This window comes from Dromaius novaehollandiae, chromosome 9 (genome assembly GCF_036370855.1).
Source record: "Dromaius novaehollandiae isolate bDroNov1 chromosome 9, bDroNov1.hap1, whole genome shotgun sequence".
Classification (NCBI taxonomy): Eukaryota; Metazoa; Chordata; class Aves; order Casuariiformes; family Dromaiidae; genus Dromaius; species Dromaius novaehollandiae.
The window spans coordinates 12,699,953-12,715,616 of NC_088106.1; the positions used below are offsets into that span (position 1 = coordinate 12,699,953).

Consider the following 15,664-nt stretch of genomic DNA (forward strand, 5'->3'; position numbering starts at 1 on the left):
AAAGCAGCAGTTGGGAGGCAGCTTTGTTAGGACAACTCAGCAAAATAAAATTCCGGTTTATTGTTGGACAACATTGTTTCACACATACATCAAACAGGCCAAAAAAAGAAAAAAATAAAAATAAACAGCAACTTCATAGACAGGAAAAAAAAAAAGAAAAAAGAAAAAAAAAACTTTTTATCTTTGGCCTTGCCACCTCATACAAACCACAATCTATGGTACAGCTAAAGTACATACACAAAAAAAGTTACTGGAATGCTCAGAATAAGATTGTAATTTTTTTTTTTTTGCATTTTTGTCTTTTTTTTTTTTTTTTTTTTTTTACAAGGTTTTGTTTTATTCTCCTTTGAGATAATGGTTTGGGCCTGGTCACACCACAAGTAAAGTCAGAAATAGGTAACAAGAGAGATATACACTTCAAAGCCCCCCTTTTGGTCAATCCGAGATCACTTAAAAATGGCGGACCTCCTAACAATATGTACAAAAATATAAAATGTAAATAAAAAATACAAACAAATTCTCCTTTAAAGTACTTTTAAGAAAGAAAGCAGGGCCTTGAAGTTTTGGTGCTTGGGTGGGGAGGGGGTCTGTGGGGGAATGGGGGTTTCTCTCCCCGCTAACGGGCGAATCGTTTTGTATGTTCATTAAATGGCAGCGCCGCGCTGGGGGGCAGGGGTGGGGGTTCACTCTACTTGGTGAGGATGACCACGGCGGAAGGTGGAGGAAGGGGTGCGTGTGTGTTTGTGTGTGTGGTGGGTGGGAAGGGTTGAGACGGGCAGGGGGAGAAGGGTCCCAAGGGTGAAGAGGATGCGCTGGCCTTTTTTGTTGTTTTCCTCCTTATTTAAAAAAAAATAATAATAATTTGCTGCCTAGTCATCTTCATCGGTTTTCTGCTTCTTGGGATCGACGTCGTCGTCCTAAGGGGAGAGCAAAGCCATTAGGGAGAGGGGCCAGGGACGGCTGCTGCGGGGCCGCCCAAGGTCCTGGTGAGACCCAATACACTGCTGGACGGGGTCCCAACGCAGCCCTGCTCGAGGGGCTGTGGACAGCACCAGCTGAGGACACCACCTCAGGCTCCACCACAGGATCCCTCACCCCAAGGGTCTGGGAGTGGTGCCTCCAGGGGAAGGCACCAGCACCTGCAGGTGGGGCCCCAAACAAAAGCAAGCCGTGGGGTGGGCTCTCCCTGCCCGGGGCCTGCTCCCACAGCCACATCAGGACAGAAACCCTGCCATGCCTCCATCTCCTCCTCCCCATCACCAAACAAGCTGGCTTGGGAGGCACCAAGACGCCCGTGGGGCTGCTTGGCAAAACCAAGGTGCGCAGAGAGGCAGGGGCTTCCTCAACACCCCAGGGATGACAGGTGACCACATCTCCCCCAATGCAAATGCCTCTCATCCAGCTCAGGGGACCCAAACACCCCTGCCCAGGCCCACCACAAGGATCCCTGCTCCTAGGCTCCCAGGTTCAGTGGCTCGCCCACACCCAGAGCAGACACCCCGCTAACCAGGACAGGGTATAAATGGAACTGGGCTGCATCCCCGAGGGCCAGGCCCCAGAGAGGTGCAGGGAGCAGGAAGCGCATGGGGAGTACGTTCAAGTCCCAGAGCCCAGCTTGGCATCTCCAGCCCACCAGCATCCCCCCAAACCCTCCCAGGACACAGGTGGCTCTGAGGCCTGCCTACCTCATCATCCTCAGCTGCCCGTTTGCCTGTAGCTCCCTCAGCTTCGTCATCTTCATCGCCGTCCTCCTCCTCACCTGCATGGGACAGGGGAAGGGGAGGAACATGAAACCTCTAGGGCAGCCTCATGCAAGACTGCAGAGGCTACAAAGGCAGATGAGGGCAGCAAAACGAAGCAGCCAGAGAAGGGCCCCCCTCTAACAGTAACTTGACCCACAACGCAGATCCCAAGGTTCTCTCTGGGCTCTCGGAGGGTTCAGCGCTGTGTACCTCTCCTCAGGTTTACAGCCCCACACTGCAACATCCAGGGTCCCTTTCTTTAAAGCTAGCACAGTCTCTTATCACAGCAGCAGGTGCCTGAGAAACAAGAGGTTTTCGGGGCATCCCCCAGATGACCGAATCCCCAGTCAACTGGGGAACAGTCAAGGGGGCTTCCCTTTGTCATGGGAAGGATTTAACTCCATCAAGCCTGGCTCATATCACATTTGTACAACAGGCAACAGACTGCAAAGCCTACACCTTCACTGAGCGCTGAAATCACATTACAAGAAAGTAAGCAAAAAAAAAAAAAAAGAAAGAAAAAAAAGAAAAGAAACTCTTTCTAGTGGCTGCTCCGCCTAACTGCTCCAGATCTCCAGATTACTTCTGCTTCCCTTCGCAGCTATTAGTCCATCTTTAATGAGTTAAGAGAGCCAGAATGCATTAGTTCTGAGTCAGAACACTTTCTAATTATCAGAACAGCAAACAAACGCTACCAACTTATCTTACAGCAAGAGAGAGGAGGATGAGCAGAGAGCTCTGGGCTTTGACCCACTTTGAGCTCAAATAGGCCAGTGGATCAGAACGACTCAACTGAGCATTTCATGTTTGACCAGTTGTTTTTTTTTTTTTTGGTTTTTTTTTTGGGGGGGGGGGGGGGGTGTCAGGGGGGAAGATCGGAGGCCCCGGAGGAACAACCACTCAGCTGCGAAGAAGTCCCTTGCGTAACAGGAGACTCTGCTAAAACTTATAGCGTTAAGGCCAGTAAGCTGGTTTTAAACCACCACGAGCTACACGCATAGACAGCCGGGGGGATTAAGGTCAGCCCATCCTCCCTTCCCTTCTCCTCTCCCTAGCATATACTTGGCCACAATGTGGCCCGTGCCTTGGGAACGGCAGGATTAGCTCCCAGCGATGGATCAACACCTTGCCAGCCATCACATGTGTGGGGCTGGCCAGTGGGTCAGGTGACAAAACAAGCTGATTGGGAGCATTTTTAGTTCTTTGAGCTGCTTTAAGCAAAGCAAATAATGAGATGGGATGGGGAGAAGGGTGAGAAAAATATACCCTCAGCTCCCCTGTGCTGTCAAACTCAGGGCAGGAGTTTGCTGCAAGTGTTGGGGACAGCTGATGCAAGCTGCACTCGCTGTCTTTAAAACTCTCTTGCAGGGTTCAGCTTTTCAGGTGCAGTTTTCAGGCACAGATCACCTGGAGTCAGCCAGTATGGACAGACAGGAGCCCATGCAGGATCCCGGGACGGCGAGGCATTAGGCCTCCAAGCACCACAAACAGCATGCCAAACCATGCCTGCGCTTTGCGAGCTGGCGACAGCAGGCTTGGCACTGTGGGACGATAGCTCCCCGAGCTTGTCACAGCAGTATCCAAGCAACGCTTCCCCCCACACACATGCGCGTGCAGCACACATGCTGCCCCCCCTCCCCCTCCAAGGGAAACGGAGAGGCAAATACTTCCTCCTCCTTTCACCCTGAAACGAGGGTTGAAGGTAGGTGGGTTCAGCACAGCACATGGCAGCAGTGCTCTCTGTCCCCAGGGATTAAAATCCAGAGTACAAACGGGGCCATGATTCCCAGCCTTTCTAGTGAACCAGTTCCTATCCGAAGGGCACCGAGGACAGCTGGCTGCTAAGAAAAGAGTGCTACTGCGAAGGAGACGGGCTTCCCTGCTTACACTCCTTTCTTTCTCTGTTGGAATAGGTGCTGCTCTAAAGCTCATTAAGTTTCCATCCCTGTATGCCCTGCCCCTGTCTCCCAAAACTACTCAGCAGGTTAGCAGGTCAGCACTTAACCCAAAATTCACAAGGGATTAACCCAGTAACAGCTAATCAAGGACCCCAAGTTCATTCAAGCCTAACAAGGATGGTTTTCTCCCAGCCTTAATGGGTGATAAAAATAAACAATGTTACTCATCCAAGCAGATCTTGGGAAGAAAAATAATAGTGGGGAGGGTAAGAAGAGAAGCAATTTGGAAAGTCACTGCTGGATTTCTAGTCACTGCTGCCAAAATCCACTTCCAGGCTGGGTTAGATCAGGAAGTGGGGGAGGAAGGGGAGACCTGAGACACTGGACAAGGAAGGTTCAAAACAAGCCTGTTTGACGCTGTTTAACGGGCAGGGAAAAGCTACAGGTTCCTCTGCCTGCTTCCACACAGCATCCAGCCGGAGAAAGCAGAAGGGCGAGGTGAGCGGGCGGGGGGACCAGATCAGCCCCTCCACAGACTGCTCCTCACCAGCTGAATGAGCAAGGGCCATGACCTGTCCTCCTTGCCCCTGGTAGGGCACAGCTGTCCCAGGCCACCTTGGCCCACCAGCCAGGGCTCACGTTCACAGCAGCCGTTGTGATCACAAGAGTCAAGGGCAGGTTTTTACTACTCGCACGGAAAAACTAATGCGCTTATTCAGTGCCGCGGTGCAGTGCCGTCTGGCCAGAGGAGGGAGGAAGGAACCTGCCCTTCACCTGCTGGAACAGAGTCAAGGGCTGACTTCACTCCAGAGCGCTGGCAGCCTCGGCGGGTGAGAAAGGACCGTCCAAGGCTGGTAAGAGCCGCCCCTGAGCGGCCGCGAGGGGGAGATGCTGCTCTCAGCTCTCCTCTGCTTCCTGGAGTCCTGCCGGAGGACTATTGTCCAGCATAGGACACTGCTGCACAGGACGCTGCTCTGCAGCTACGGGACGGGGACAGGGGGGAACAAGGAAAGTTACCATCACCCTCTTCCTCCTCGTCCTCTTCCTCACCACCTTCTTCTTCCTCTTCGTCTACTTCATTGTCAGCCTCCTGCTCTCCATTTTCCTCGTTCTCCTTGGCAAGACAAAACATCACTTAAAAAATGCACTGGGGAAGGGAAAAGGGGGGAGAGATGTTCAGCAGAAGGGCATGTCCCCATATTTCCTTCCTAAAGCAAAGTACCAGACCACTGGAGCCCCAGGCGTGCATCTCAATTCCCTTCTGCCTCCGCGCTACAGACAGTCCAGGAATGAAAGATCTCAAGTCTATAGCAATTTGGGGGCTACAGCTTTGAGGCCAAGACAAAGACTGCAAAGACTCTTGTGACACATTAAATTGCAGTAGAATGCATTTCCCCTGCCACGTTAAAAATAGGAAACCAACAGTTACTTGTATACAATGTATTTCCCTGCTCAACTGATTGTAACATTGTCTATCTAGGCTGGGTGGGGTTTTTCCCCCTTCCTCCTTCCCCTTCTTCAATCCCAGTGCCTAGAAAAGAGGTAGCACTAGACACAATCTCACATGGCTTCTGGGGAAGGGATCAAGAGAGCCAAGCCCAGCCCTGCCTTTCTGCACACATGGAAGTCGCCTGCAGGCTTGGTAGCTTCTGTTGAATCTGAAACGCCAAAAGCTCGATGGCTCTGCATGCTGCGGCAGTGCCATTCGCAAGGGTCCTCTCGCAGGCAGGGCCAGGAAACAAGCTCACAGGAAGAGCAATAAGAAGGGGGAGGAATAAAAAAGTGTTGGAGTAAGGGCTGTCTCTCTGTGCAGATCAAGCAATACTCACAGCATTGCCGTTGGCCGGTGCATCTCTGCCATTTTCTGTCTCTTCAACAACTTCCTTCTTCTCTTTTAGATCCTGGAAGGAGCAGAAAAGCAGAGAGTCACTGGAATTTCAGATGTTTGGATCCGTTCACGCCCCCGAGTTACGGAAGCTGCAGATCAGGTGTAAAATACAGTCCAAAGGAGACCGGGAGCTCATTTCTCTTCACACCTATTTGCTCTGTGATTTGGTCACCCCAGTCTGGCTCCTCCTTGGGAATGCAAGCACGCGGGGGCGAATTTCAGTCCAAGTTAGCTTCGCCAGAGAGCAGCTATCTAAAAAGAGACTGCTCCGTTTCACCTCCAAACTCCCAAACTACAGAGCTGGCTCCCTGCATATGCTCAACAGCAGCGAAGCTGGCTGATTTCCCATTGAGCACAGTCCATGCAAGCTCCTGCAGTGCCACAGAGAGCCATCAGCCCAGGCCAACGTATGGGCTCCACTGCCCAAGGGCTGCGGACATCCACGGCTGCTCAGTGCCTTCGCAGCAGGAACAAATCCCAGGAAATCATTAGCAGAGACTGCAGTCTCTGCCCTGCCCAGGGAAAATCATATGGCAAATATTACACGCCGGGTCTTTCTTGTAGCAGCAGAGATGAGACTCCAGGATCCATCTCACAGCTATAAGTGTAACAGGATGGGGTGGGGGAAGAAGTCTATTTTTACACTGCTCCAAAAGCTGTGCAGGCTAGTTTGGTTCAAATCTCCATCGTGAGCAGAGCAAGACGAGAGCAGGAGCTTATGTATTTTTGCTATTGATCACTGTCAAAATGTCATGCCAAGTCGCTCGGCAAACAGGCTGAGAGGATCCAACTTTATGTTCCCGCATAAAGAACACTTGGATTTAACACTGGCATCTCTGCTTGCATCCTCCTCCCCTTCTGTTCCTCCATCAGCTGGAGCAAGTTCCTTCAGCACAAGAAGTATTACCCCAGCCAAGGAAAGCAAAGAGGCCCTTCCCCAGGGCCAGCAGGAACAGTCACACAGCCGGCTTCAACAGCGACCACAAGGTGTTTAAAAGTTGCTGGCACCTCCCTACTTTGCTTCACCCCCTCCCTCCTGCACTATGTGGCTGCAACAGCCCCCACAGCGAGTGGGCACTTTCGCTCTAATTGAGCCGGTGTCATTTCCTTGAGTGAGCACCACTGGGTAAAGGCATGGTCCTGGCCCCATTAATACAGCCACTCTCCATTTTGGGGTAGAGATTCAAATACCCTGCAGACCACTGAGACTAACAGTACAGGCATTTTAGACCACTAGGTTTTTTAAACCTCTCGGTTACACAGGCATCGGGGAAAAAACAAGACAGGCACATGCACACACACACAGACACCATTACTTGAGGCATCCATGCCAGGAGGCCATCTCTAAAGCAAGCTTTTGGGTTATTACACCTGTTGATCAGACCTCATCTAACCAAATCAGCATCCCATGAGCCTGGGCTAACACAAAAACACAAGCTCCCCGGCTTCCACTGCTCACATACGAATCCCAAGCCGTCTCCCCCATGCTACTCAATTCCATCAGTTTTATGCTGTCACTGACTCCTGCTTCTTAGCCCCCCAGAGGCTGATCATGAGCATTTAACCTCTTGCGCACCACTGCACAGTTGCACTCTGCCACCGGTGCCTCACATTAGGCAGTCCAACGCAAGGGCAACAGAGCATTTCCCAAGTTAAACACAGACCAAACCAGGCAGTCAGAGCTTCCACATCTCACTGTGCCCCACAGTTCTTTTCTGAAAGAGCCATGCACAAAACATGACCAATTATCCTGGTCAAGAAACAATTCATTCCTGGGTATTTCAGCTGGATAAGTCTCCAGTCCTGACCTTTCCTGCCCCACTGAAGACACTCAGTTTAATTATGATCAAAATGCCAGGTCATGAAGTCTGTGCTAGCAGCTGTGCTGCAAAAAAGGACCACAACTTCTCCTTTTCCCCAGGACCAGTCCAATACAAACAGACAAACGCATACAGCAGCCTCCAAACGAAGAATCCATGTAGCAGGACTGCTTTAGCTCTAGTGCTTTGACAGAGCCTCTAATTATAGGTGTGGCAAGGCTGTTTGTCCATAAAATAGCAATGGTGTTTAGTCATACACCAACTGCCCGGGAAGCTCTACCTTCGGTCCCATTCTGCTCGCAAGGAGCCGGTGCCAACACTGCAGCCCGTGCAACCGCAGCTCCCACATCCCCGGTGCTCCTGGGCCCTTGGCGGAGGTGAGCCGCGACAGAGGGCAGGATCCCAGCGGCACGGCTCAGGCCGAGCCTCGTCGGATCCGCCCTGCCGCCCGGCGCCGACGGGAGCGCTGCAGAGGGCGAAGGGCTCCCGGCACCGGCTGCTCCGCCACCCGGGCCGGGGCCCCGGCGCCCGCCGCGCAGCGCGCCTCCCGCCGGCAGGGGGCCCCCGCGCCCGCGCCGCCACGCGCCCGGCCGCGTTTCAAACCGCGCGCCACTCTCCGCGCCCTCTCATTGGCCGCCCGCCAGCGCGCCGGCCCGGCGCCCCGCGGGCTGCCGGGAAGCGTAGTCCCGCGGCGGCCTCGGGCGGACTACGGCTCCCAGGGGGCGGCGCGGGCAGGGCCGCACGTGGTGGGCGCCCCGCGGCACAGCGGCGGCGGCCGGGGGCGGCGCTCAGCGCCGAACCGCCGCCCGGGCAGGGCAGGGCGGGACCGCGCTGCCCGCCTCCCGGGACGGACGGCGGTGAGCCTCCATCCCGCCGGTGTCGAGGCGCCGGGGCAGGGCAGGGCGAGTGGGAACGGCCCGGTGCGATCGCTCTCTCCGCGGGAGACCGGGAGGGGGGGGGGGGGTCACCTTGCTGCGGGCACAGCTCCGCCCGCCCCGGAGCACGGGACCCCCGCGGGGGAGCAAACCGGGGAAGAGCACCCTCTCCCCGCGCACACGCGCTGTAAAGGGCAGCGGAAGGTTAACGGCAAACTTGGCCCCGGTCCCTCCGGGCGAAGCGGCGATCGACCCACTCCGCCGCTTCCCCGCTCCACCAGAGCGGGAGGCACCGGGGAGCCGAGCCGCGGCCCCGCTGGCCCCGGAGCGGAGGCACCGGAGGAAAGGGGGGGGGGGGGGCGCGCTCCGGGAGCGGGAAACAGAAGTGAAATCGAAATCACCTAGAAACGGCTTTTTTTTTTTTTTTTTAACCCTCCCCCCGACATTTTTCCTGCCCCCTCCCCCGCCGGAGCGGACATGACCCGGTGCCCGGCGGCGGCCGGGGCAGGCGGCACGGGGTGGGAAGGCCCCCGGGCACGGCCACCCCGTCCCCTCGCTTCCCACGCAGCCGCCCGGCTCCTCCCGCAACTTTCCCGGCAGCGGCGGGAGGCCCCGGCGCCGCTGCCCCGCCAGTCGCCGCGGCCCCGCGGGCACCGCAGCGCGGTCCGGCCCCAGGGCAGCGGCTCCCCCGGGGACACGCGGCCGTCCGCGCTCCGCCGCGGCTCGCAGACAAAGGCGGGCGCCGGGACCGACACCAGGGCTCCCGGGAGAGCCCTCCCTCCCCCGGCCGCCCGCCCGTCAGCCGCTGCCCGGCACCGACTCGCCAAGTTATTTCGCTGCGATGAGCTGAGCCCGGGAGCGGAGCCCCGGCCCCGCCGCGCCCGCAGCCGCAACTGCCCCCTCCGGGGCAGCCCCACAACAACTGCCCCCCGCCGGTCTTTCGGGGGCTTCTCCGAAATAGCAACAGCCCCCCCCCCCTTTGGGGGCATCTCCACAACAGCAACCGCCCCCCACCCCCTTCGGGGGCATCTCCACAACAGCAACCGCCCCCCCCTCTTTCGGGGGGCAACTCCGCCACAGCAACCGGGCGCCCCCCCCTCCTTCGGGGGGCAACTCCGCCACGACCCCCCTTGCTTCAGGGGGCAACTCCGCCACTGCGACCGGGAGTAGCCTCCCTCCTCCTCCGGGGGGCAACTCCGCCACAGCAACCGCCCCCCCCCCCCGCTTCAGGGGCAACTCCGCCACAGCAACCGGGCGCTCCCCCCTGCTCCAGGGCGCAACTCCGCCACAGCAACCGGGCCCCTCTGCATGCCCGGGACAGCTCCCCCCCTCCCCACCCCGGCAGGACGCCGCCGAGCGGAACCCAAGTTTGATGGGGCTGTCAAGCTCCCGGAACGCATTGAATGAGCGAGCGCTGCTCGGGTCGCCGCCATCCCCGTGACGGTATCGGGCGCCGGTACGGGGCAGCCGTGCCCCCCGAGCGGCGGGACGGCCCCGGAGCCGCCACCTCCCGCGGAAAGCCGGGGGGAGAGGGCCGCGGCGGCCGGCGCAGCGGGCTCGCAGGCGGCGAGCACGTTTCCCGCACGTTGTAGACAAAGAAACGGCGCGGGGAGGCTCCGCGCGGGGAGCGAAGCGGCGGCCCCGCACCGCCCCCCCACGGGGGCTTGCAAACTTCAAAGGGGGGGGGGTGCGCAGAAAAAAAAAAAAAAAAAAGGAAACGCAAATTTCTCCAAAACGCAGGAAAAAAAAAAGGCGCGGGGTCGGCCGGGGGCAGCCGGCCCCGGCGCCCGCCGCGGCTCACCTTGGTGGAGATCTCGGAGCTGGTGTCCACGGCCGTGTCGGACATGGCGGGGGCGTGCAGGGCGGCGGGGCTGTGGCGGCGCGGGGCGGCGGCGCGGGCAGAACAATGCCAAGATGGCTTTGCGCGAGCCAGTGGGGACTCACGCGGCGCCACGGCCCCTCTTATAGAGCCGGGGGCGGCGCGCGCGCTGCCCCGCGCCGCGCCCATTGGCCGCGCGCGCCGCGGCCGCGCGCGCCCATTGGCCGCGGCGCAAACAATGGGCACGGCCGCTTAAAGCGGCAGGCGCCGCCGCCGCCACTGCGGCGATGAGTTCGCGCCCGGCCTCAGCGTGGCCGCGCGCCGGCGAGGAGGGGTGCGCGGCGAGGCGCGGCGCGGCTGCGGGCGCTCTCCTCCCCTTTTTCCCCTCCCTCGCCCTTTCCTCCTCCTCCTCCTCCTCCTCTCCGCCCCGCACGCCCCGGGCCAAACGCAGAGGCCCGCCATGCATTGTGAGGCGACGGGAGGGGGCAGGCGGCGCTCGGCGCAGTGCCCCCCCCACCGCGCAGCCCTCGGCGCGGCTGCCAGCACAGCGCCAGCCCGTATGCTTACGGAGGGGAGGCGTGCGCGCCCGCCCGCGGAAGCGCGGAGTAATAATAGTAATAATTTTAAAAAGCAAAACAAAAAGAGCTAATGCGGGAGAACCGGCTTCGCCCCCCGCGGGGGACTGCTCCCTCCCGCCGCGACCCCGGGCCCCGAGGGCGGCCATTGATGCCGGCACACGGTACCGGGGGAGCCCCCCCGCCGGGGTAACCCCGCGCTAGTGCCCCCCGCGCAACCTACGCCCCCCCCCCTCGCCCCTTATTTTCGCCGCCGCGCAAACTTCGCCACAACAACAACCGCCACCGCTGGCGGGGATGGGGGAGGGGCGGCGAGCGGAGCCCACCGCGGCGAACCGTCGCCGCCGCGCAGAAATGCGGGATTCCCCACGGATTTGCTCATTTTGCATTTAAAAAACAAACTGCCTCGGCTCCCCCGCCCCCGTGCCCCCTTTCTCACACACCTTTCACGAACTCGAGGCTGGCACGCATGGAGAGTTTCCCCGCGCACCCACTCCGCAGCCCGCCATTACTCGGGGCCGCGGCCCCCCCCCCCCGCCCCCCCTGTCCCGGGGCACCGGGGCCGCCCTGGCCCCCCCGCCGCGGGGTAACGGGGCACCGCCGCTCCGAGTGAGGGGGTTCTGCCACGCTCAAGATGGCGCCGGCAGCCCTTGGCGGGGCAACCGCACGGCTCCGCCACCCCCCGGGAGCCGCTCCGCGGCCCGCACCGGCCCCCCGGGCATAATGCTGCCGCCCGAAAGCGGCTCCCGTTGCCAGCTGTACCATGGAAGGGGCAAAAAAGACATAAAAAGCACCCCCAGACAGAGCAGCACCTCTGCCACACTCAACATGGCCGCCAGGCCGAGGCAGCGGCCGGCGCAGCCTGTCCTCGGAGGGCGGGATATAGGGACCAAGCGATGCGGGTTGGTCGGCAGGGCTGAGCGAACACTGTGCTGACGCTTTGCGGCCTCTTATTGGCTGAGGTGCCTGTCCGTCTGGGATGGAGTAGTTTTGAAAACCCGGAGCGGGTGGGTGGAGAAGCGTTGGAGCGGAGCCGGTGGCGCCCGGTGGCGCCCGGTGGCGGGGACGGTGCCCGCTGCAGGGCCGCGACCCTCTAGGGGTGCTGTCGCGGGCAGGACACGCTTCCTGCGGCCGCCGGCGGGCCGGGCTGCGTGGGCCTCGGACCCCAGCCTCCCTCCAAGGAGAGCTGCCAGGAGGCTGTGACCACCCCTGCCCGTTGGGGTCATGGCGAGGTGGTGTGGGGCCGGCACGCTCTGGGTGTCAAGGCTGCCAGGCCTCCATTTCACAAAAACGCATCTCCCTGCCACGCACGTGCATTAACATGCAGTAGTGCTGGGGCCTGGTCCCGCCGTGGAGGCTGGCCTCCTCGGCCCCAGCGTCCCGTCCCTCCTGGGAGCAGGCCTGCGGTAGCAGTGAGGGGTGACCGAGGCCTGGGGGCCACGGAGGGCAGCGCGGCTCGGCGGGAGGAACCGCAGCACCCGCGACCTTGCGCTGGCCACTGACCCTCCGCGTGACCTTGAGTTGGGCATCCTGCCCTGGCCCCGGCGCCTCGCCTGTTTTGAGGTTGCAAGCACTCTGCGGGAAACTCTCGCTATGTGTCAGAGCCGCGCTCGGCGCAACGGTGCCCTGCTCGCAGCTTTCAGGTGCCTGTGGCAAGCGCGTATTTAATCAGCCAAGGCCTTTGGGGACAATACATTTCTCGCGCTTGATGTGCTGCGCTGGTCTGACCGTGGGGCAGTGGAAAGCAGAGCTGCGTAGCCACGCGACGGGAGCCCTTTCCACGTGCTCAGGGCAAAGACGGGGCTGCAGGCAGCAGGGTTCCTGGTAGCCGCTGGCTACGCTGCTTCTGTTGGAGACAAGGGCAGCTGCTGTCTGTTCCCGGTACGAGACAGCAGTGAAGTGCCGGGGGGTTCGGGGCAGGTTGCTAGCAGGGCTGGAGGCAGCAGCGCCCTCTGCCACAGCCGTGCTGGGGACTGGCTGTTGGCCATTCTCTGAGCACATCCGAAACAGGAAAGAAACCCCCCCAAACCCAGCCCTAAAATAAAGCACTTGGGCTGCAACTTGGCTTTAATGTGTGTTGTCTCGAACGCGTGATGTTCTTTAGGGGCTGAGATTCCCACGTTTCAAGAATGCTTGGATAGAGAAAAAGAGTTTAAAAAAAGAAAAAGGGATGTGGGATATTTGGAGAAGAAAAATGGGAATCCTCTGGGGACGCTCACACCAGGATCCTACAGAATAGACAGAGGGAGAGAGGAAAAAAAAACAGCTGAGCTCGGAGTGAAAGCAAAACTGCCTTAAACCGCTCGGCGTAGGAAATCCACACAGAGCTGGTTTGCCGTAGCCTCTCCATTCAGCGGGATAACCCGGCTGGTGTGTGCCTGCGCGTGCGAGGCAGAGAGAAGCAGACGGAGCTTGACATTTTATGCCTCAGCGGTCCAAAAAGAAACAACAAAAAAACTGTTGCCTGTAAAAGGCAGCTGCTACTTTACCTCTTCTCCACCCCTCCCGCCAGCGCGGGCTGGGAGAGAGGCTCCGCAGGGAGCAGCGAGGAGGAGGAGAGTGGAAGGGGAGTTTGCAAAAGTGCCTGAGCATCGAGAAAGAAGTTTCCAGGACGGAGCTCTGCCTGGGATCGCGGGGCTGGGGCTGGGGCTGGGGCTGGCCTGCCCCGCTCCGTCTGCGGGAGGTGATCGCCTCGGCAAACCAATCGAGCTGCTGGAGGAGGCGGTAGGAGTTTTCAGTCCTCGTCGGCCGTTTTCCTAGCTCAGCAAGTAGCAGTCTCCCTAATCCCCGGTGAAGATCCTGCTGCTCGGGCGATTATTTCATCGCAGCAAGCTGCTCCTCGGAGGAAATTCTCATTACGCTCTTCGGAGAGGCAGGGGAGGGGCGACTGTCACTCAGGCACTCTGGAAAAAACAGAGGGATGAGCCTGCAGCATCCCCGGGCTCCAGCGCACGAGACACGTTAGTGTTTCTAGGTCAGGCTGGTGATGCGGGACGTGAAGCTAGCGGAGATGACATCCTGGCTGTGTCACCTTCTGTTCCCCTATGGGCAAGGGTGCACGCGGGGGGTGGCTTCGCGGCAGATCCCTGGCAGGAGGGCAGCAGTGCGGGGCCTGGAGCGGTGGGGGAGAAGGAGGACCAGTGGGGGCTGTGGCGATGGTGGCGGTAGGGCAGTGGCAGCGAGCTTCACATGTGCTGAGAGGGTTGTAAGGAGGCAGCGAAGGTGGTTGAGAGCATGGGGGCCGTGCCATGGGTTCGAAAGGCGGCTGCATGATATCGTGGGGCCAAGGCCTTGCTGCAGGAGGCAGAGACAGCACTTGGAGAGCACCAGCCACCCCAGCTCAGGGAGGAAGGGCCAACAACGCCAGGGAGACGAGCCGGCCTTCTCCCCGCATCCTGGGCAGCTGCTCCTCTGTCCATCCCCACGAACCATGTCAACACAAGGCAGCAGGTCTCTGTGGTGTGTTTAATTAAGGGATGGAGACATAGACTTCGCCTTCCCTCAGAGGATTGCAAAAGGCCCAGGCGGGCCCCATACTTCAGCTCACGGCCATCCCTGCTCCTACACGCGCTCTGCCCCGGCGTTACAAAACAGCTCTCTGACTCACTGACGTTTTCCAGCCCGGTGCTAACCAAGCTGGGAGGAATTTGCAGGAACCCTTCAGCGGGACGCAGCCAGCCAGGAAGCTTTGTGGCTCTGCCCGCCACTGCGCCGTCCCTCCAACATCCCCCCTCAGGTCTCTGGGGTGAGGCTGGCTTTCTAGGGAGGGTTATCCCCGGTGACTGCAGAATACGGGGAGTGTGACCTCTCCAGGTCCCTTCACCCCAGCCTGCAATGACCCCATGGGCCATCCCTCCCAGGATGGCCCCAGCTTGCCCTGGGGCAGGCTGCCGGGTTTAAAGGCAGGAAAGTTGATCATGGCCTTTCTCCCCAGGGAAGGGCGAGTAGGGCGCCTGGGCACCTCGCCCCAGAGGCAGGCGAAAGAGGTGTGTGCGTCTGGGTGGGAGCTTGGTAAAGCCTGAAAACAGTTGTTTCTCTTTCTTTTTTAATCAGTTTTCCGTTTCCCCCCGTTTGAACATCGGTTGTGACTATGAACCCAAGTGAACAACTCCGTGCATCAGACGCAGGGCAAGGGCCTATTGCGTGGAGATTATGTACCCACACCCTCCCTCGGGCCTTGGCCTTGGGCCAGAGATGTGGTTTCACTCCTCAGGGCTCTTGTCCCGGTGCTAAAAGTGATGCACAGAAGAGATTTAGAAGAAGAGAGAGAAAGGACAGTGGAAGGGAGGGAGTGAGACCAGATTTTCTTCCCTCCCTGCCTCACCCAGTGCTTCGCAAACATGAGGTCTTAGCAATGACTTTGGGAGGAGGGAAAACATCCCCCCTGTGTTTGCCCGGAGTTGGATGTGCAGTGGAGCAGGGACTGCTGCATGGCATGGCCAGCTCCAGCCACACGACCCCCGACACACCTTGCCCCCAGCCCATCCCCCCACTGTTGCAGGGTGCCCCCAGGGGCCACCCAGCACTCCCCAACCAGCCGTTGGCCACGGGGTGCCATGGGCCGTCGTCCTCCTCGGACACAGCCACGTGGAGAGTCGCAACTCATTCGTCCCGTCCCTCCTTGCCACATCTGCACACCTGGGAGCAGACAGACACGCACGCACTCACCAAACCAAACCCAAATCTGGATCGTTAGCTGAGAGAATTAATTACTGGCTCATGAATATTCAGATTAGAAACTCTGCTGAACCTGGCGGCAGTTCGGAGCCTGGGGCAGCCCTGGAAAAGAGAATTCCACTGGCAAGATATAAATCACCGCACCCCTCTATCGCCTTCCCGCTGGAGCACTACCTCCTTGGAAAGACAGAGCCTTGACTTCCTTTTTTCTCCTTCTTCGTTTTTAATCTGCGCGGGGCCCCTCTAATTACGATGGGCTGCTGTAGGGCTTGGGTTATTTATTGGGTAACAGTGACACACCTACCCGGCTCCAGCCGCCTGCCTTCCCACGTGTCGTGGCTTGTCGTTCCTACCCAAGAGCACCCGCCCC

The 15,664-nt window shown here is 59.3% G+C and overlaps 1 protein-coding gene across 1 annotated transcript; it reads right to left on the reverse strand.

Annotated features, from left to right (window-relative positions):
* Positions 1–22: 22 nt before the first annotated feature.
* PTMA (prothymosin alpha) lies at positions 23–10,181 on the reverse strand. Its single transcript, XM_064516743.1, has 5 exons — positions 10,025–10,181; positions 5,470–5,541; positions 4,658–4,751; positions 1,686–1,759; positions 23–917 (listed from the first exon to the last, which is right to left on the reverse strand). Exons 1-5 carry the CDS (start codon positions 10,067–10,069, stop codon positions 870–872), a joined length of 333 nt encoding a protein of 110 aa, XP_064372813.1. The 5' UTR covers positions 10,070–10,181; the 3' UTR covers positions 23–869.
* Between the last annotated feature and the right edge of the window lie 5,483 nt (positions 10,182–15,664).